The sequence below is a fragment of the Pongo pygmaeus genome, chromosome 12 (assembly GCF_028885625.2).
Source record: "Pongo pygmaeus isolate AG05252 chromosome 12, NHGRI_mPonPyg2-v2.0_pri, whole genome shotgun sequence".
Classification (NCBI taxonomy): Eukaryota; Metazoa; Chordata; class Mammalia; order Primates; family Hominidae; genus Pongo; species Pongo pygmaeus.
The window spans coordinates 86,732,895-86,755,242 of NC_072385.2; the positions used below are offsets into that span (position 1 = coordinate 86,732,895).

Consider the following 22,348-nt stretch of genomic DNA (forward strand, 5'->3'; position numbering starts at 1 on the left):
AACCCTGTCTCTACTAAAAATACAAAAATTAGAAGGGCTTGGTGGCAGGCGCCTGTAGTCCAAGCTACTTGAAAGGCTGAGGCAGAAGAATCGCTTGAACCCAGGAGGCAGAGGTTGCAGTGAGCTGAGATCGTGCCACTGAATTCCAGCCTGGGTAACAGAGCAAGACTCCATCTAAAAAAAATAATAAATAAATAAAATGCATAAGAATTAAAAATAAAAGTAAAAAAAAATACATAAAAATAAACCAGAGCCTCCCAGAAGGGGAAGGGCTGGGATACTTATCACAAACACTGCTAACACCTGTACTTGATACCCTGCAGACAGTTAACCCAGACCCACCATAGGGAGTGGGGAGGGATGGGGATCTGAAAACTGCCAGAGCCCTGCTGACCAGCTCTTTTACCAGCCTCTGAAAGGCTCGGAGAAGGAGTCCCAAGATCCTGCTTCCTCACAGGACCCAGGGAGGAGCTTCTGGGACACCGAGAGCAGGGAAGGATGTCCAACTGCAAGACTCAGGCAGACTCCACCCCTGCCAGGGAAAGAATGGTGAGCAAATGATTCAATCTCCTAAAGCTCATCTATTAAACATCCTAGCAGATGGGCATGGACTCATTTATCAAACTATTTTCCAGTAAAGAGTCTCATTCTAGTGGAATCAGTATACTATAATGGGTTTTCCAACTATGAAGTAGAGTGTCTTTGGGGGACAGAGAAGGTGACTTCTAATTAGCACACAGGTGACGTATGGGTTTAGTGGGATCCATAGACATAGGTGCTCAATAGAGAGCAGCTCCTACCACGGTGTTATTTCCAGCTCACCTTCTCCAATTCCTGCAGGAACACCTGAGCGATCCAGGAGGCCCTCTCAAAACAGGTGATCACTTCCTCCTCCCTCTCCGTCAGGCGGAAGCGGGAGGCGATGGAGTTGGGTAGGCGTTCCAGAGAGAGGCCTGCAGGAGGAAGAGGGTGCCTCAGACCTGCCCTGCTCGGACCCCCTGACTCCAGGCCCTCCCCATGGGTCCAAGGTGGGCTCATCCGAGGGGGCACACACTCTGGTGCAGCCAGGAGGAGGCGGAGGTCTGCGGAGGGGAGGGAGGAAGCTGAAGCAACGGTGGTGTTAGCAGTGGCTGGGAGTAAGCGATGGAACAGCACGTGGGGAATCACACTGCATCACCCCAGCCCAACTCCCCGGGGAAGCCACTCCTGACCCCTCCTCTGTAACGCAGTATCCCCATTTTTCTAAGCGAAAGAGAATGAGGTTTTTAAAAAATATTTATTTTTTTCTTTCCTCTTTCCTCCTTTTCCCCAGTTCCCCATTTCCTACTTAGCTCTTTAGAAATGCAATAACCTTTACCTTCCTTTCACCAGACACTCCCTACACAGCAAGCTTATCCATGTGCTGACTTAGAAGCTCCAGATCCAGAACTTACCCACCAGAAGACTGACTCTAGAGACAACAGTCAATTTACATCCTAATGTGTGACTGAGAGGGAACTCTCTCCCAACTGGAGAGTATCTTGAAGCAACGCTCACTTTACAACCTAGCTCTGCCCGCGATGGTGCCAGCTCGACCACCTGGTAGGTAAGCCACCAAGGCAAGTCATGCAGACCCTGCACTTGCTCGCTCCCTCCTCTGCATGGCATTCATGCCAAGTACCCCTTTAAAAGCCCCTGCTTTTTCCCCAGGAAGTGAAGTGGTTATCTTTAAAGGCAGGAGCCTGTACCTTTTCCCCTAAGCTAAGCTTTGGAATAAAGTCACTTTATTCCAGACCTCGCTCTTGTTAACTGGACTCTGCAAGTGGCGAGTGACTGAACTGTGTTTCAGTTACAATTTTGGTGGCCCCTATGAGGACTGCAGCACACTTTGGACAATTGAGCCTATCAGCCTGGTTTCACTACCAGGCAAGGCGGGGGCTGCCTGGGAGCACCAGCTGCTCCTGGCTACTGGACTCCAGGATAGGAATGTTAAGGGGATTTCTCAGCAGCTGCCAAAATGTTCCTGTTTTGGGGAAACCTCCCTTTCACCCCCTGGCACGACATCTGCTGCCTCCAATGCTTCACTGGTACAAAGAAAGTGACCTCTGAAGAAGCCGGCAACCTTGAAACTGGGTGAGCAAGTTGGACTGTACCCAACTTTTTTCTGTCTCTTCTGGGTGTCCTGGGACTTCATTCTGTGCAGACTTGGCCACTACTGGCACCATTTGGGCATTTTGAGCATTTACATTTGTGTCACTATAGGAACTCAGCTGCCTGTGAAGGTATCTGGAGCTGAGGCAGGGGGTTCAGAACTCCACTCAGTCCCTCGACTGGGGATTTTGTTTGGAAGCACGCCGTTTGTTTGTGTGAATGTATGACTTTGCGTACAGGCTTCTTTCTTTCTTTCCTTAGCTCCCTGCGGGTGGAAACAGTTCACCTCAACCGGCAACCTGTGGCAGTGGGAGGGATCCATCCTCCGCCGCACTGGGCACTGAGGCCCTCCCTGACAGGGGATAAATGAGGGTAGCAAGGGTTTCCCTGCACCATGCGGTGGCTGGAAGGCTCTCGAGCTCCTCTTCTGCCACTGTACTTTTTCCTCTCTCTTTCCATTCTCTCTCTGATGCCACTCCTGGAAAACCTGGCTGCACTGCAAAAGCCAGCCAGATATTCCATACTCTTATCTCCTTCATAAAACGTGACGACAAGTTTCTCCCCTTCCCTTCACTTTGCTGTTCCACAAGCCTTAATTTCAGGGGCTCCATTCTGCTCCTGGGCCTTGGATTTAAAGAGGGAATAGGATTGGACATGGGCAACAAGGTCTCTGTCCCCTCAAAGAGCCCCTCAGGGTGCATTTTGGTTAAATGAAAAGCATACAGTTGTGAGCCCATGACTAGGAAAAAGAGGATATTTTACCATAATACTATCTGGACCCAATACCACCTGGGCCACAATGAATTCTGGCCTGAAGACGGGGTTACTTGGTTACATTTCCAGTTGTTAGAAGAAAAACATCCACCCTCCTGGTGCTCACCACTTTCTACACTATATTTCGGTCATCTCTGGCCAGCTCTTCTCTCCCCAACTAGCTGATAGCTCCATGGGGGCAAATGTGAACCTTTTTGGACAACCACAACCCTAGCACAGCACCTCACATAGTAGGTGCTCGAGTTATGCAGCATTTTACATGCACACTTCCCATGGAACCCAACAGTTCCTCCCTGCAGAAGTTACCCATGCTCAGATCTCTGCCTGCAGGGGACATCCACTTTCCCATTTATCAGTAATAGCACCTTGCTCTCCTTTTGACCACCTCTCTTGCAATCTCAGCTGATCATGACAGCCATGGCAATCAGCTAAGTGTAGGCACATGGCCTAATCTGGGCCAATAAAAACTAGTCTCAGAATTGTCACTCTTTCCACTGGAGTTGTTAAGCTGGTACCAGACATCAGCTTAGAAATGTTAGAGAAAACCTGCCTTAAAACGAAGTCTACACAATGTGAACATAAATAACACTACTGAAGTGTACATTTAAAAATGGTTTAGATGGTAAATTTTATGTTGTAAGGGGCTTTTTCACTGCAATTTAAAAAATTTTTTAAATAAAAGCTTCAAGGCCAAAAACAAAAAGCTCAAAAAATAAACACAATCTGTAAGAAACACAGAAGGGATATAGCATTGTTAGCCTTACTAGAAATTAATGCTGTACAGAAAAACAACTCTATTTGCGTCAGGTTACTTTTTTTTTAAGACAGGAAAAATACTGAATAAACTCTTAGTCATGAAAAAAATGAAATCCATGCAGAGAAAAGGTACGACATGATGGAGAAGGGTGGATTCCTAAAGAGACTGAGTACCTAGATCCAGCTTTGCCTGAAGCTCTACCTGCTGGAACTTTCCAGTGTATGAGCGCCATTAAATAGCTCCCATGTCTCCTCCCTCCCTCCCTGCCTCCCTCCCTTCTTTTTTTTTGTCACTTGGAGCTAATATAGACCTGACTAGAGAGTGTTGTCCTTCTGAACTATTGGTTCCCAACGGGGAGAGTCAATGTCTGTCTCATCTTTGCGCCCACACAGTACTTTAGGTACTTTACATGTAGTAAGTAGAGGCTCAAGATGAACTTACTGAAGGGATGTATAATAGAAGAATCTTCAACTGTTTCCTGCCCTATAAGCCCCAACATCCACCTAATGACCAAGTCCTCAACACTTCAAACCTTCCCTTCCTCTCTTCCTACTACCTTATTTCAGGTTTTATCTCCTAAGTGGATGACTACATAGGCCTCCTAACTGGCTCCCTGCCTCCAGTCTCACTCTAATCCCCAGAGGGATCCTTCTAAAACTCTCCAGGGGTCCACACTGCTACAGGGTAAGGTCCAACCTCTGGAAGCTCCATACCAAGCCCTCCTGGTATCAATTCTCCAGCCTCATCTCTCGCCTTACCTGCCATATCCACAACCAACCTCCTGCTCCCAACTGCTAGGTTGTAGGATGCCTTCTTGACTTGCTCAAGTTGTTCCTCCTGCCTGGAATGTATCCACCCCACCAAGTCTACCCAAAATTACTGTTCACATTCTGACCCACTAAATGCCACCTCCTCTACGAAGCCCTTCCCAATATTCCCTGGTATAACCAAACATTCCTCCTTTAAGCCCCAGTCTATACACATTCCTGACTCACCATTTCTTATACTTATTTGTTCATATGTTTCCCCAGACTGTAGGCTCCTTCAAGACATCAACCTAATCGTGTTTACTTTTCTACCACCTGGCACACAGTAGGTACTGGACAAGCATTTGCTGGCTGGATGAAAAAACACAAGCCTGGGCATGTCTGACAAAGTACAAAGTGCTCTGCAAATATAAGGTAAGGAATTATTATTGTTTTTCTTAGCCACATTCCCATGCACACAGATTCAGTGACCTTGTCCCTTTGCCAGGCTGGGGTGTGACCAGATCCAAAGTTCGGGTGCCTTGGCCTGGAGGAAAGCGGGCAGAGAACATGAAGGTCCTTGCTCAACACAAAGACCCATGTGCCCAGGTCACTGGGTGTCAACGACTGCCAAATGACTCACAACCAGGAGGGGGAGGATCCTTATTCCAGAGGACTAAAGGGGGAAGAGGAACTGAGAAAGAATCAAGGAGGCAGGCCTCGTTGCTCACTGCCAGAGCTGGGTCAGCCCCTGCTCCCCAGACATGCAGCCTATCCACCCTGCAGGAAGGTGGGGCGAACCTATGAACTGTTCAGAGGCCTGGCCCAGGAGACCAACTGCAGGTGGCAGGGCACAGCCAATTCCAGGGGACATAGAGTGGATCTGTTTCAACACAGCTGCCTTGTGGTCCCCGGAGAGATGTGCTGAGGCTGGGCTCCCTCCTGCCACACCTCCGGGTCCAGCACTGGGATGGGTGATGCCAGCTACTGGCAAGTTCAAGCTGCCAGCCCCAAGCCTCCAGAGGGCTGGCCACTGCAAAGCTGTGAATTCAGGAACAATGGTCTGTGGGCCTCCACCTTCCCTGTGTGGCATTTGTTCCTTCCACTCCCAGCAGGGGCCTCCCCACCATGCTTCTCCAAGAACCCCAAATCCCATCCTTCCTGAAAGCTCAAAGCAGGCCAGGCGAAGTGGCTCACGCCTGTGATCCCAGCACACTGGGAAGCCCAGGCAGGCGACTGCTTGAGCTTGGGAGTTTGAGACCAGCTTGGGAACATGGTGAAACCCCGTCTCCCCCAAAATAGAAAAAATTAGCTGGGCTTGGTGGCGCACACTTGTGACTCTAGCTACTCAGAAGACAGAGGTGGGAGAATCGCTTGAGCCTGGGAGGTGAAGGCTGCAGTAAGCCAAGATTATGCCACCGCACTCCAGCTGGGTGACAGAACAAGACCCATCTCAATTTAAAAAAAAGCTCAAAGCAAAGCCACCTCTTCTCCGAAACCCTGCCAGGTAGAGTTAAGCCTCCCTGTGTCTAAACCAGTTGAACAGTCTGGCTACATCTCCTATGTATGTGCCCTTTTGCTGCATTGTCATCATCCTCTCTACCCATTTCCGACTGATCTTTGCACCCCAGTGATGGCCAGGGCCTAGGGTTTAGGAAGCATGCAGATGGATGCGTAGATGAATGAGCGTATTCATGTAGCCAAGTGTACAGCCCAAAGGAGTTCCTCCCTCTCTACTTAAAAAATATTTCGTGGGCCAGGCGTGGTGGCCCATGCCTGTAATCCCAGCACTTTGGGAGGCTGAGGCAGCCGGATCACGAGGTCGGATTGAGACCATCCTGGCCAGCATGGTGAAACTCTGTCTCTACTAAAAATACAAAAATTAGCTGGGCATGGGGGCACGTGCCTGTAAATCCCAGCTACTCAGGAGGCTGAGGCAGGAGAATCACTTGAACCAGGGAGTCGGAGGTTGCAGTGAGCTGAGATTGCTTCATAGCACTCCAGTGTGGGTAACAGAGCAAGATTCTGTCTCAAAAAAAAAAATTCTTGGAGAATTCATAAACAAATTGTGGTACAGTTATGTAACGGAATACTACTCAGATTTTTTTTTTTTTTTTTTGACACAGTCTCGCTCTGTCGCCCAGGCTGGAGTGCAGTGGCGCGCGATCTTGGCTCACTGCAAGCTCTGCCTCCTGGGTTCACGCCATTCTCCTGCCTCAGCCTCCCGAGTAGCTGGGACTACAGGCACCCACCACTAAGCTCGGCTAATTTTGTTTTTGTATTTTTAGTAGAGATGGGGTTTCACCGTGTTAGCCAGGATGGTCTCGATCTCCTGACCTCGTGATCCACCCGCCTCGGCCTCCCAAAGTGCTGGGATTATAGGCGTGAGCCACCGTGCCCGGCCCAGATTTTTTTTTTAAAACAAACTCTTATATACACATAACACAAATGAATTACTTAAAAATTACATTGTGCAAAAGAAACCAGACATAAAAAAAATGCATACTGTATGATTTCATTTATTCAAAAAAGCAAATTAATCTATATCAATAGAAAATAAGGCCAGGAGTGATGGCCCACATCTGTAATCCCAGCACTGTGGGAGCTGAGGCAGGGGATCAATTGAGCCCAGAAGTTCGAGACCAGCCTGGGCAACATAGCGAGACTTTATCTCTTAAAAAAAAAAAAACACACACAAAAACAAAACAGTGGTTGCCTGGGGTGGAGACCGATTAGAAAAGAGCCCAAGGGGACTTTCTGTGGTGATAGAAATGTTCTGTATCTTTATTAGGGTACTGGTCACATGGATATTTACACTGGCCCAATTCATGAAATTATACAGGTAAGATTTGTACATGTCACTATATGAAAATTTATCTAAAAATAATGGAGATAATGCCTTTTTGAAGGGAGCTGTCATGATTCAGAGAAATAAAAGTTCAAAGTAGAGGGGTACATTCACTGAGGCAGTCCTCTATAAAGCAATTTCCAATATACACAGGGCCAAAAAGTTTCTGGAGCTGGCAGTGGCTTTTCCTAAGCAAGTTTACAGCCCAGTCACCCAGTTCTGCCCATAAAAAGGGGCCGGGAACCTTGTATTTGTCCCCTGGTTGATAAGGTCTATTTTCTTGTCCACAAACATCTGATTGGAAGTCCACCCAGGTACCCCAGCCTTGGGTTTCTTTTCTTTACCCTCTGCCCCGTGAGCGCTTCTGCACAAGCGGCCAGACCACAGCGCTCAATCCAGGATGAAGGTGGGCTGCCCTGCGCCCAGTCCTTGAGAGATCGGAGGGTTGTAATGCAGCCCTGTGGGGCAGGCACTGCCTTGTGATTCCCACCAGCAAGGGCCTTTCTGTGCCAATACCCAGCTGTAGGAGAGGACCCTTGCAAGAGGAGGACTTGCTTTTTCATTAACTCAGAACTTTCGATTTGGAGCCAAGCTGATCCTGGCACAGCCTCAGGCCCAACACCAGGCTGGTCCCAGCTCCTTCAGTCTGAATGACTCATCACATCCCAGGCAGCCACCCTTCCAAGAAGCCCCACCCTTGGAACCCTGGAGCCTTGGGCCCTGGATGCAGAGGTAGAAAACAGAAAACTTCCTCAGCAACAGAACCCCTTCCCTCCCACCTACCCAGCCTGTCAAAGGGCATGGGGACAGCTGCAGCACCCATGGAAGATGAATCCCAGACTTGGGTACCCTGCAGCCAGGGGAAAAAGTGAAAAAATGCAATTCATTCAGCTCTTGGGGGCAAACTGAAAGGCCAGGTAGGAAAGAACCCTCACAGATCACTCTGTTAAAATTAGAACATTTAAAAATAGAATTACCATATGATCCAGCAATTCCACTTCCAGGTATATACCCAAAAGAATAGAAAGCAGGGTCTCAAAGAGATATTAGTACACTAGCATTTATAGCAGCATTATTCACAATAGTTAAAATGTAGAAGCAACCCAAGGGTCCATTGACAGATGAACGGATAAACAAAATGGCATATATACATACATACAATACAATATTATTCAGCCTTCAGAAGGAAGGAAATTCTGACACATGCTACAATATGGATAAGCCTTGAGGACATTTTACTAAGTGAATAAGCCAGACACAAAAAGGCAAATACTGTATGATTCCTCTTACATGAGGTACTTGCGTAATCAAATTCATAAAAACAGAAAATAGAAGAGTGGTTGCCAGGGGTTAGGGGAGGAGGGAATGGGGTGTTGCTGTTTCATGTGCATAGAATTTTGGTTTCGCAAGGTAAAAGAATCCTGGAGATTGGTTGCACAATAATGCAAATGTTAGAAGAGTTCAGGAGATTGGTTGCACAACAGTGTCTTAGTACCGAACTGTACACTTAAAAGTGGTTAAGATGGTCAATTCTATGGTATGTCTATTTAACACATTTTTTTTTTCTTTTTTGAGACAGAATCTTGCTCTGTCACCCAGGCTGGAGTGCAGTGGCACAATCTCAGCTCACTGCAACCTCCACCTCCTGGGTTCAAGCAATTCTCCTGTCTCAGCCTCCTGAGTAGCTGGAATTACAGACACGCGCCACCACGCCTGGCTAATTTTTATATTTTTAGTAGAGACGGGGTTTCGCCATGTTGGCCAGGCTGGTCTTGAACTCCTGACCTCAGGTGATCCACCCGCCTCGGCCTCCCAAAGGGCTGGGATTATAGGCGTGAGCCACCGCGCCCAGCCAACACTATTTTTTTATGAAAAAAAACAAAAACAGGCAATTTGGCTTCTGTATCAAAGTCTCCAAAAAATGTATACTCTATGATTCAGTAATTCTACCTTCTAGGAATTTATCTTGGAAAAAAAAAAGAAAAAAAGCTGGGGGTGGTGACTCACACCTGTAATCCTAGCACTTTGGGAGGTTGAGGTGTGAGGACTGCTTGAACCCAGGAGTTCAGAACCAGCCCTGGCAACATAGACCCCATCTCCACCAAAAAAAAAAAAAAAAGTGATGTATGCAAAATTTAGCTTCAAGGATATCCATTTCAGTATTGTTTATAATGGCCAAAAAAAAAAAAAAAAAAAAAGATTTAGTATACGGGTCCAATGATGGGACTTCACAAAATTAGAACGTTACAATGAAATGCTATGAACTTACTTACAGTGACATAGAGGTGTACTGAAAAATGACTCATGAAATACTAACTTTTTTAAAAAGCAGATTATAAAACATGACCATATGAACTTACATTTTAAAAGCACATATAAGCCTATAGGGAAAAAAGACTAGAAAGATATACCTCAAAATGTTCACAGAGTGCTAAGTCTGTTTCCCCAAATACAAAATGGAGTTACTAATAATGCCTAGCTCGTAGTGTAGCCATGATCATTAAATTAGATGAAATATTATAAAGAGTAGAAAGTATGCTGGCCGGGCACAGTGGCTCACACCTGTAATCCCAACACTTTGGGAGGCTGAGGTGGGAGGATCATCTGAGGTTGAGAGTTCGAGACTAGCCTGACCAACATGGAGAAACCCCATCTCTACTAAAAATACAAAATTAGCCAGGCGTGGTGGCGCATGCCTGTAATCCCAGCTACTCGGGAGGCGGAGGCAGGAGAATTGCTTGAACCCAGGAGGCGGAGGTTGTGGTGAGCCAGGATCGCGCCATTGCACTCCAGCCTGGGCAACAGAGGGAGACTCCACCTCAAGAAAAAAAAAAAAAGTATGCACTTAGAAAATATTTTCAAGTGATGCTCATAATAACCTCTTAGGTAGGGGTTTAACCCTTCTCCAGAGTTACAAATAAAAAATCTAGGCGGGACATGGTGGCTCACACCTGTAATCCCAGTACTTTTGGAGGCTGAGGCGGGCGGATCACTTGAGGTCAGGAGTTCAAGACCAGCCTGGCTAACATGGCGAAACTCCATCTCTACTGAAAATACAAAAAATTAGCTGGGTGTGGTAGTACGAGCCTGTAATTCCAGCTATTCTGGAGGCTGAGGCAGGAGAATCGTTTGAAGCCGGGAGGCAGAGTTTGCAGTGAGCCGAGATCGCATCACTGCACTCCAGCCTGGGTGACAGAGCGAGACTGTCTCAAAAAAAAAAAAAAAAAAAAAAATGAATCCAGGGAAAACAGATGAATTCCAAGACCCCTCAGCTAAAAGCATCAGTGTCGACTAGCTCCAGGTCTCTGGCTGGATGAGGCCTGATCCCCTAGCAGCCTGCTCCTCCTTCTCCATCTGGAAGCCAGCCTCTCACCTGGGTCCAAGACAGCAGTGCCACAAGGACTGAGCTCCTGTCCATGTGAGGCACACAGCCCACACCCCTTGGAGAGGGAAGCCAAAATCAACAGTGAATTCCTGCCATACCAAGGCTAAAAACACAAAAACCAAGTATGCTATCATATCCTGTCCTGGAAGCAGCGTAGGGTTCTTTCTTTTTAAAAAGTTTTAATCAGCCACACAATTCCAGGGGACAGCAGAATACCTTGGGGTTGCACTGATCAAAAGAGAACAGTAAAAAAAGAAGCTCATCTTCAAAGGGCAGGGAGAAGAGAATCTGCAGATCATAATCCTTCTGGCTGCTGAGGGCATTTCACCTTTTGACTCTGCACAGCAGCTTCACAACCTAGCATGTCACTGCAGTGCACAGTTCATGTGCACGAGGGTCAGGGCACCAGGACCTCCCTGGCGCTGGGTGTGAGGTAAAGGAGAACACGAGCCGGCCAGGCTGACGCTGGGGGCAGGACCCGTTCTCAAGGAGCCTGTGCTCCATCCATAGAGCCACAATGAACCCTAAATTAGGCACCAATGACTAAGGTCTGCCAGGTTCAAGGTAGAATGAATGGCTGGAGAAATGGGAGTCACTCTCCATGCCATTAGCACACTGAGCTAGTGCTAGAGAAATGGAAGAGGCCCACCAGAGCTTGGAGGAGGCTGAACCGGCTAAAGCTGGAGATGTCCAAAGAGCAGGCCCCGAAACATCCTGGATGCCAATCAAAGCCAGGGAATAACCCTTAGAGCTCAGACCAACAAAAAAGTAGCAAAATTTGTTACTCTGGATCCACAAAGGCTTCATCCTAGTCTAGGGCCCAGACCCCTCAGCTCCAGACCCTAGAGAAGATTGCCCTAGACAGCATGCTGACCCATAGGTGAGCCTGATTTGAGGGGGAACAGGCTGTGCTGCACCTCATGGTGTGGTGACCCGCAGCCAAAGTTCTAGAAACCCAGTGAAGAGAGACACCCTGAGCCTTACTGTGGGCTCTCTGCTCTGGGCCCTCACACTCATTCCCAATCCATCCCACACACACCTCCTCTTGGCTCCAAGAAGTATGATTACACTGCACCTCCAAACAAGCCACCTCCCCTTGTTTCCCCCAGGGCTTCCCTTTGGCCTTCCCTTGCTGGAAGGCACCTCTTCCCCTCAACTGTAGGTGATTCATCCTCAAGTTCAGGCTCACCACCCAGCTCGCCTGTGAAGGACCCACAACTAGCTGGATCTCACCTCCCTCTGCAAGAGTGCTTCAATCGAACAAGCCCGAACGCTGGAGTCAGAAAGAGGGACGTCCACAGCCTGACCCTGCCACTACTGGTGTAACCAGAGGGTGAATCATTTCTGCCTGCGCTCTGGGGTTTGCCTCCATGCCTTTTACCTACTTTCGTAACCGTACCCTGGTTTTCTTTGAGGAACCATTCCCACATCTCAGTCCACAGGATTCAGGTGGGGGATATCCCACCCCTGGCACCAGCCCAGTATCCTAGGTGCTGGGCACCACAATTGGCTCCAGGGTGGGCATGAGACCAAGCCAGGTCCATGAGACGCTTCCCCAGGCACTCTCTCCTTCTGAGGTTGTGGGTGCCATGCTGTAAGAACCACGTACTCCTGGAGCTGCTGAGGAAGACCTCAACAGACCTCAATAGCTGAGCCCCCAGATTCAGCTATGCCTGATGCCATGCTGCTCCAACAACTTTCTAGTTCAAGGGACCATAAATATCCAGTCCCTCCTCCTTTTTGTTGCGACTTTCCAACTAGTTGGAGTTGCACATTTGTCATTACAACCGTAAGTCTGGTTATGCAGAAACTGATCCCCAGAGGCATGGTGTCTGAGGGGACAATTCCTGAAATACAGGATTGGCTGGGCTGAGGTCAGGTGGGGCAGTGAGGACTTTGCCATCTCCAAGCTAAGAAACTGGAATTCCAGATACACAGCAGCAGCACTACCGGCTGGAATGCAGCCTATTTTGTCTTGAGGTGAGACCTTGGGCATGTGGTAGAACACTTCAGGATACTGGCCTATGCCGGATGCTTCTTGGGGCCCAGGCTAAGCCCTATAAAAATAAGCCTTACAAGCATCACTCCTGGCAGCCCCTCTGAATAAGAAAGCTTTGTCTGTATAAAACAATGCAAGACAGCTGAGAGTGAAGTCAGATAACTGGAGTTGAAAATTCTCTGTCCTTGCTGAAGGCAGTGCCAGAGGAGACAGGGGGACCAGACTCTATTAGGAGACAAGGCTGGAAAGGCCTGAATCCCTCCCCATGCAAACCTCACATGGACCCCCTGCTGCAGCTCTCACTGCCCTGCGAGAGAGCCAGGGGTGGGCGCCTGAGAAGAGCCCTGAGGCCTGCTGCTGAGGGACAGACCCTCGAGGCCTGGATCTAGATCCATGGACTTGAAGGCAACACAATCTTTATCTCTAGGTTCTCACCCATGAAGATGATGCAATGCCAATTGCCCAAAGGCTTATTACTACAGAGTTTTAAGGAGCTGTAGAGGCAGACAGACCCCAAACCTGGCAAACAAGACCTTGCACTGTTCAACCTATCAGGTTGCGGAGCCACCGCACCCAGCCTAGATTATTTTTTATTAAGTGTTCTACTCCCATCAGGGGCTGAGCTGTCCAGAAGCAGCAGCCCAGAGGGAACTCTTCACAAATAGCCCTTTCTGGTGTCCAAAAAGTCAAGAGTCAAGGCAGAGCTTCCCATGGGACAGAACTAGAGACAGCCATATGGCCGAGACACCACGGCCAGGCAGGAAGTCTGCCATACTGCCCCAGTGAGCCATGGCAGGAGCAGCAGACCAGCCACTCTGGGGTCTTCCAAACAGCTGCTTCTCCTGGAGCTGCATCCCTCCAGGAGCATGCTTTGCTCACCCGCCTGCCACTCCCTCAAGGGAAGTGACCCTAACTTGGCATCCCCGGCAGGTAAGTTTGCTGAATCAACTGCTGACAAATTTTACTTCCTCCTGTGGGAGATGGGCCAGAAGCCTTGGGGGATACAACTGCAAGAGGTCAGACACTCGGTGGAGGAACATACTGACCCCTAGCTGGGGAGAATGGACGTGCATACTGATCTGAGGTCCAAGTGAGCTGGGAGGAGGGGGACGATGCTGCAGGCTGAACAACCAAGGGAAGCTCTCAGCACAGGACGCACTGAACTGTGTCGGAGGAGAATGTAAGGACACAGCTATGTGCAGAGTGAAGAAAAAAGGCAAGGACAATGTCCCAAGAAGAAGTGAAGGGAAGAACTTCACAGATTATATTGGACACCAGGAGCAGACCTCATTAGGCTGACAGGTGGGGCTTCAGGAAAGGAGAGAGGGAGATTGGTTGAGGGTACAAAAGAAATGACCACTTGTACTCAAGAGGCTTGGAATTCAGTGGAAGACAGGGCTCACAGCCATGAGCACATGGAGTCAAATGCAGAGGGTTCTGCCAAGGCAGTGGGCAGCACTGCAGACAGGCCATCCTAGAAGGGCCTTGAAACCAAAGCATTCTAGATTATTTTTGTTTTTTTGAGACGGAGTCTCGTTCTGTCATCCAAGCTGTAGTGCCGTGGTGTGATCTCGGCTCACTGCAACCTCCGCCTGCCAGGTTCAAGCGATTCTCCAGCCTCCCAAGTAGCTGGGATTACAGGCGCATGCCGCCACGACCAGCTAATTTTTTGTACTTTCTTTTTTTTTTTAGTAGAGACAGGGTTTCACCATGTTGGCCAGGCTGGTCTCAAACTCCTAACCTCAAGTCATCTGCCCGCCTCAGCTTTCCAAAGTGCTGGGATTACAGGCATGAGCCACCGCACCCAGCCTAGATTATTTTTTATTATTTTTAATTAATTAATTAATTAATTAATTTATTTATTTATTTGAGATGGAGTCTCGCTTTGTCACCCAGGCTGGAGTGCAGTGGTGCCATCTCGGCTCACTGCAAGCTCTGCCTCCTGGGTTCATGCCATTCTCCTGCCTCAGCCTCCCAAGTGGCTGCGACTACAGGCACCTGCCACCACACCCAGCTAATTTTTTGTATTTTTAGTAGAGATGGGGTTTCACCTGTATTAACCAGGATGGTCTTGATCTCCTGACCTCGTGATCTGCCCACCTCGGCCTCCCAATGAGCTAGGATTACAGGCGTGAGCCACCGCGCCCAGCCTGATTATTTTTAATACAGAGTAAATGGATGATGTTCCCTTTTTACCAAACAAACAAGAATGGTAATGGAGCTGTTTCATCTGAATATATGTCACCTGCACCTGGAATCGGCTGGGAACATTTCCTTTCCAGGGCCTTCCCCTGATCTGACATGGTTGGTCAGGGGTCAGTGGGCTCACAGGGGGGCCATGGCAGGGCCTGGGGAATAGGGTAGGAGAGGAGTGGGCTTCCATTCTAGACCAAGATGACGGATGTTAGGTTGAAATATAAAAGCAAATTTTCTGAACAACTCATCCACAAATACCCAAAAACAGCCCTGGGAAAGCAAATGCCAAGAAAATGGCTGCAGGGCTTTGCCAGGGCTGTAGCCCCTACTCAAGCCAGGGCTGAAGGAGGCCCAGAGAGGAGAAAGTCCTCATCTGTTTGACCCATCTTGGAGGCAACTGTAATCTGCCTCCCAGCACCCTCTGGTGGGCTCCTCTGTTACAGGTGGGACACAAGCTTTAGAGACATCCATCTGGCCACCAATGCTACTTACAGGCTGCATGAACTTCCTCAGCTTCTTCATCCTTAAAATGGCCACCTCCCATTTACAGAATAGAGATGAAGATTAACCATCAGTCAACAAATATTTATTAAACAAGTGTTCCAGGGCAGTGTCTCACCAACTGTAATGTGCATGTACATCACCCGGGAAAGTTGTAAGGTGTAGATTCTGATTCAGTGGGTTTGGGGAGGGCCCCTGCAAGCTCCTGGGTGGTGCACATGTGATCATCCTGCTTCCCCCCATTCCCCTACATGCACATACATCAGAGACATACATCAGAGGCTCAGCTTCCAGAGGGATGGGTCTGTACCCCACGTTTCTGGGAATGCCACCAAATAACAGGTGTATCAGAGGAGCTCAGGAAATTGGTACCTGGGAAATGAAGAACCAAACAGGGGATTCTGACAGGCAGGGGAGGCTCTGCCCGGGGCCATAGGTGACTTGGGAGCAGCTGACCACAGGACAGGGCATTACTGAGCAACAGGTCAACATGATGACTTCTCTGCAGCCAGGAGCAGCTGAAGGCAGGACCAGGGAAGAGGTGATTCTTCTTCCAGAGCCTCCAGCAGGGCCCAGCCCACCTCCCAGGCGCTAGCAAGAGGCCCTAAAATCCAGTCTCCTACTCCTGGCTGGACCTGGTCAGTCTGAGCACATGTGTGACTCAAATGTTAGGGGACCAGGAATGCTGGTGGCTGGGCACAGACCACCTGGACATGGAAACAATAGGTCTTCCCATGAAGTTGTCTTATTTTTCTATCTTAGTGGGGAACATGTGTTTTTTCTATTGTTTCTAAACAAATGTGACATGGACAATAACTCTTTTCCCCTCAGAGGAGGTGGAGATTATGTACTCCCCCACACCTTATATACACAAATATGCATGTGATGTCTCTGCACTCTGGCTAAGGAAAACCCAAGACTGCTGCAACTGCCCCTTCACTCAGGCTCCTGGGTTGATGTCTAAAGCCTCCCCGGGAATCAGAAAGCATCTTTGGGTGTAACACACAGAGACACATTTCAGAGGAAGGCAGGGCCTTTGTGAGTAACGCCTCACAGGGTCACAGTGCAAGTCCCTCTGCTGTGATGGGGAAAGAGGGTGAGGGGAATATGTTTTTATGTCTTTTGAGGGTGGGGGCGAAGAGACACAGGGCCTGCTCCTGACTCCCCTAAAAAGAACAGCAGCTCCATGTTGGAACTGCTCCACACTGGGGCCCCCACAGAGCCTCCCAGCCTGACAAGCTCAGGCTCCCCTGTGACACACAGGCCCTGTCCTCCTCCTCCAGCCAGATGTGCCTGAGACCCAGACTGCCCACCCCCTGAGAGTACCAAACAGAACCACAGAGCAGACTCCTGTGAAAAACGGAGTCAAGCCATGGCCTAATAGTCTGGCAAGGAGTGCTGAGTGTGGGTCAGTCAGGCTCCTGCAGGCAGCCCAGCGTCAAACGGAGCCCAAGACCCAGAGGCTGCCTAGGAAGGAGGACTCCAATTCAAATACACACTAACTGATGTCCTGGGCAAGCTGCTTCCTTTTTGTCAGCCTCAGTCTCCTCAACTGTAACATGAGGGCTTGGCCTGGATCACTTGATTCCTTTCATCCTAGGATTCTCAGCAACAGTATCATAAGCTCCAGCTGCCTAAGTTCAAATCCTGCCTCTGCCACTTCCTGTGAGACCTCGCATGAGTCACCTCACTTCTTCCAACCTTAATTCCTCATCCGTGACATAGAATGAGGGGAACGCCACCTCAGAGGGTTACAGAGGGGGCTCAACGAGGGCCTACCTGGCATGGAGGGGGGCTGAATAAATATCAGCATTCTGTGAACTCTTGTGGCCCCTGCTGCCACCACCCTCATGCTCACAGACGGAGTCAGGACCAATGACCAGTGTCCTCAGCCCCCGAAGGGTGTGGCCTCTACTCTGCATGGGAAGACCCACCGGATCCCCCAAACCCAGGCAGATCAACATCATGCACACCCTGGTGGCCACGTGCATGGTCTCAAGCACACACAGGTCAGGCAAACCTCAGCATGCTGGGCAGCAGGCGTGGTCACTGCAGCAGGACAGGGAGGAGGACAGGCACAGAGGAGGCAGGCAAAGGGGAGGCCATGTGCAGTCACTGGGGAACGGGAGCTAGTACAGCCCGAGACTGAGCAGCCCGCGCCGGCTGCGCCCGGCTCCTTACCTCCCCTGCAGGACCTCTGACCACCGGGACTGTGTTCCCCCAAGAAGCTGGAGGCATGCTGGAAAGAGGAGAGAGCAGGAGACAGGGGGCAATCTGTCCTGAGCCAGGCTCAGGAGAAAGTCCCGGAAAGGAAGCCCGAGGAAGGGGGTTCCGCTCAGGGCGTCCATGGCTGAAGGGGTTTCTAAGAGACCCGAAAGACCCAAATGCCAAATGCAGATCACCCCCAAGACTGGCCTGTGCCAGAGGCGCAGAGCGGGGGATGAGAGAGCAAAGGGAGAAGACCACCCACAGACCGGGCCGTCCCAGAAAGGCACCTGCCCTCCCGCTGGCTGGCGCTGGGTCCACCCACAGTGACCATCTTGCCAGGTTTCCTGGCATTGTGTGGACCCAACAGAAAAGGGATCCAAGGATCTTGGGTGGGTGAACCCCCTCAGAAGTCCCACCAGCCAGAGTCAAGGAGGGTGTGCCCTCCACAGATGTCACAGTCACTCCTCCTGGGACCCAGGGGAGACAGGGGAAACTGAGTGTGTGTTGCAGGGCCTTGGAGGACTCATATTCCAAGGCCAGAGTCAGAGCATGGAGGTTCTCATCCTGGCTCCACCATGAATCTGGGTAACTTTGGGCAAGTTATCCTCTCTGGGCCTCAGTTTCCCCACAAGATGGAGAGAATGTCCCTGTCTATAATAGAGGGTGTCACATACTCTACAAATGCCAGGCACCAAATGCCCACTGAGCCACAGGCATCTTTTCTAGACTTTTCTCTGGGGGTTGGTTTGTGCTGCACTAGGGAGACGATCAAACATCCAAGATTCCGGAGAGCAGGCTGGGCAGAAGGGCTCCCGCAGCCAGGGATCCAGGGAAGAAGGAGCCTGAAGCACAAAGTTTGGGGTAGGATGACTTTAACATTGAACACATTTGGGGTCCAGTTAAATGGCACGATTTCCCCAGCTGGGCTGTCCACAGCCCCCTCATAAAATTCCTACATCACCGACCCGTGTCCCTAAATCCCCTCCAGAGCACCCCTTGACCCTGGAAGGCTAAGAGCTCCTCCAGGAACTGGTTCTGACCTGTTCATCACTGGGTCTCAGCCCCTGCTCCCTGGGCCACTCACAGCAGTTATTTGCCCGACAAATAACTGAGGAGTGGTAGACTCCTACAGCATCCAACACCTGCTCTCCAGCGCCAGTCAGCAAAGCCAGCCTGCCAGTGAGAGGTCATACTTTGTAAACCTTTCTCAACCTTGCTACACAACTCTGCTGATGACTCTTGGTCATGGTAACCCTGGGAGGGCAGGTATTACAACCGTATCTTCCAAACAAGTAAACTGAGGCCAAAGGAGGTGAAGAGGTGATTGCCCAAGGGTACACAAAGTAGGGTAATTGTTGTTGACAGAGCCAGGGCGAGAATCTGAGTCTCCTAACGTCCCACGCACCAGGCAATGTCAACATGGCCGGTTGCCACCGGCATCCACCTTGGACACCAGTGCCAGGGCATGGGCACTACCAGGGGTGAAGAATCTGGACACGAGCCCAGCAGGGTCCTGGGAGTCAGAGTGCAACGAGCCGCACACAGTGGAGGGGAGCCCAGGCTGGCGCCCACAGCTACCTTTGATGACAAAAGCCTCCGACAGCAGCCGCATCTGATACAGGGGCTTGTTCTCCATGGACATGTCATCAATCCCGGCCCGCGCGTACATGCTGATGGCATCTCGGTATGAGCCCTCCACGTAATGCAGTTTGCCCAGGATCAGCATGGCCTCACACATGTACTGTGGCTGAAATGACAAGGACATGTTACCAGCGCCTGCCCCAAAGGTACCTTAGGGTGAACACCCCCCACTGAACCTGGACCCTGTTTGCCTCAGACCTTGCTCAGAACTCCCCTCCTCCTCCAGAAAGCCTTCTTTGATGCTCAAGCACATGCCGACAGCTCCCCGCTCTCACCCATGGTCTGCAGCCTACATTGTGGCTCTCAATGAAATTCTCCTATGAGTCCCTAATTGTTTCATGTGTGTGCATTTTATGCCCCCAGCAAGACTCCAGAGACCTTGCAGACTAGGCCCTGTCTTCCCTCTCCCGAAGCCCCCCAAAGACTGCAGCCCGGGGGCCACTCAGAAGCTCAGGCATTTATTCTAAACACAAGTGGGAAGTCAGAGATGGAGCTAAGTTTTGTGGAGCCCCAGGCTTCTCATTTTGGGAGTCCTCTTGTGTACATGTATATGCAAATCATAATTAGGTGAAAGGCCTTTGAAACAGCCTGTGGGGACCCTGAAGCTTATGCCTCCCTCCACAGTGGCGGAGGGACAGATTGAGGAGGAGAGGGCCTGCTGCGTCACTATCCTCTTCCTATCAGAAATGGGTCAAAGTGCAGAATCACGGAGGCCAAGAGTTGCTGAATTTAAACCTGTTTTCTTTTCCTTCCTTTTGCAAAAGCTGCTTACATCTCAATCTCCACCCCACAGAGGAACTCTCAGGGCCTCCCTTAGGGCCTGCAGTGGTCTGGTCAGCCCTGATCACCCCTACTGTGGCTTGGGCTCCTGTGCTGCTGCCTGAGGGAGGCTGTGCTGGCCCTGGGCTGTGCCACCCTAGCGCGTGAGTTCTGACCTTGAACATGGCCCCAGTTCTTCTTGTGACCTCCCGCCTCTTCAGGCCATTTGCTCTGGCCCCTGCCTCTGATCCTGTCCTCAGCTGGCTCACAATGCCTATGGGCCAGGCCCTGGGCACTGCTCCTGCCACACAGGCACCAATCTGTCCATAAAGCTCCCCAAAGATGCAGCTTTGGTCCCACCCCTGGCATTAGTCACTGGCAGGAAGGTGCTACCCCTGTCTCCCTGCAGGGAGGTAAGAGTCTGGGGTCCCTGTGACCCCAGGGCAAGCCTCCAGCACTCCTTACCATCTACTGCCCTCTCAGAGGCCAAGAGAAATGAAGCATGGCACAGACAGACTCCGGGGAAGCCAAATTCACCTTCCCAACTGGTCCTTCTGGCTTTTGTAAATCCACATTCCTCTTTTGCCTGTGCTTCCTCAGGTCCCCTTCTCCCTGGCCTAACCAGATCCTCTTCTATCCTTTGGGGCCTTGCTCAGGCCCACCTTCTCCTGAAAGCCTCCTTGACTACCAGGGAGCTCCCTTCAGCTGAACTCCTCCAATGTCTCTACCAATGGGCCCATTCAGCCTCTGCATGCCTGACCTGCTCTCTCTATTAATTAACTCTCCAAAGCTGAATCTTTTGAGGGGATTTGCTAGTCTCCCCAGATAGGCCACCCACTCCCTGGGCCAGGGCCCCAGATGACACATCCCAGAGGTATGCAGCCCATAGTCCTTCCAAGCTGGGCAGTGACTCTGCATTCCCTGCACTGGTCTCAAGCCACAGGCTCATTTCCTCCCTGCTTGGGCTGCGTCTTCCTCGTGGGTGAGGGAGAGATAATAACACCTACTCCTCACCGCCTATCACAGCAATGCTGAGGGCATTAATAGGGCAAAGTCCAGAAAAGAGCTTTGAACTTTTCTTTGGAAAAGAGCAAGATAAATACAGGGTATGCGTAATTATCATTATCCTGCACATGGAGACAAGGGCAGCAAGGCAGAGAAGGACATTTCAGGCATGCTGATGGGGTGTGGCTAGTGGCGGTTCCTGGAGGACCAGTGGCAGTTTACAACAGAGCTTCCACCAAGCTGGGGAAAAATTAGACAATGCAGGGCATGTTTTATAAAGCCACATTTACACTATTTAAAAAAATGCTCGGCCGGGTGCGGTGGCTCACGCCTGTAATTCCAGCACTTTGGGAGGTCCAGGCAGGCGGATCATCTAAGGTCAGGAGTTTGAGACCAGCCTGGACAACATGGTGAAAACCCGTCTCTACTAAAAATACAAAAATTAGCCGGGCGTGGTGGTGGGTGCCTGTAATCCTAGCTACTCGGGAGGCTGAGGCAGAAGAATTGCTTGAACCCGGGAGGCGGAGGTTGCAGTGAGCCGAGATCGCGCCACTTTACTCCAACCTGGGTGACAGAGCGAGACTCCATTGTCTCCAAAAAAAAAAAAAAAAAAGGCTCTTAGTTCTGAAAGGATATCTATCTTGCCCTTCAATGCTAAACGGTTTTTCTGTTATAGCACAGTAAGAGCAGAAGATGGTATCATTTTGCTGCTATTTTTTGCTTCTTAATGTCCTTACTTGGCAGCATTAAAAGTCCACTGCACTCTGTGACTTTTGAATGCATTTGAATGTGAAATATTCTTGGTCTATTAGTCCAACAGTCAGGGAACGGAACCCCTTGCCCAGTAGGAGGGTGCCACGGGGGAGGTCGCTTTACCAGGGGAACAGTCCCCTCTACTGTGTGGATCAGCGCATCGCCTACTCCTTTTGTGCCTCACTGTCTCTGTCAATAAAAGGGGAAAAAGGACTTCATGGAGATACCCAGGTATGAGGAAAGAAGGGATGAGGAAATACTTCACAGACTAACGTGGGAACTATTAAAGTGGGGGTGTGATCACCATCTTTCACATGAATCCAACTTTCCCAGTCATTATTTTATTTCCACCCCAGTATTCTGGGAGGCAGCACCAAGAAATGAGAGACAGCATTAGAGCACGGGCTGTAGACACCAAAGGCCTGGGTTGTGATCACCTTTCTTGGTTCTCAAGAGATGGGGCTTGGCAGGGCACAGTGGCTCATGCCTGTAATCCCAGCACTTTGGGAGGCCAAGGCAAGAGGATCGCTTGAAACCCGGAATCTGAGACCAGCCTGAGCAACATAGTGAGAACCCTGTCTCTACAAAAAATTGAAAAAAAAAAAAAAAGAAAAAGAAATGGGGCTAATAGTAAATACCGTTGCAG

The 22,348-nt window shown here is 50.0% G+C and overlaps 1 protein-coding gene across 7 annotated transcripts in view; it reads right to left on the minus strand.

Moving 5' to 3' along the window:
* The window catches only part of TTC7A (tetratricopeptide repeat domain 7A), a 158,374-nt gene that overhangs the window by 99,444 nt on the left and 36,582 nt on the right, over window positions 1-22,348 (minus strand). For 5 of the 7 annotated variants that reach the window (XM_063649404.1, XM_063649402.1, XM_054472956.2 and 2 more), the window contains exons 3-4: window positions 19,123-19,291; window positions 823-953 (exon numbers count right to left, since the gene is read on the minus strand). In XM_063649404.1, the coding sequence (XP_063505474.1) occupies window positions 823-953; window positions 19,123-19,291 (300 nt within the window). Of the gene's footprint in view, window positions 1-822; window positions 954-17,517; window positions 17,576-18,584; window positions 18,681-19,122; window positions 19,292-22,348 lie in introns of those variants that run through there. The other 2 variants (XM_054472965.2, XM_063649403.1) reach the window with 2 other exon arrangements.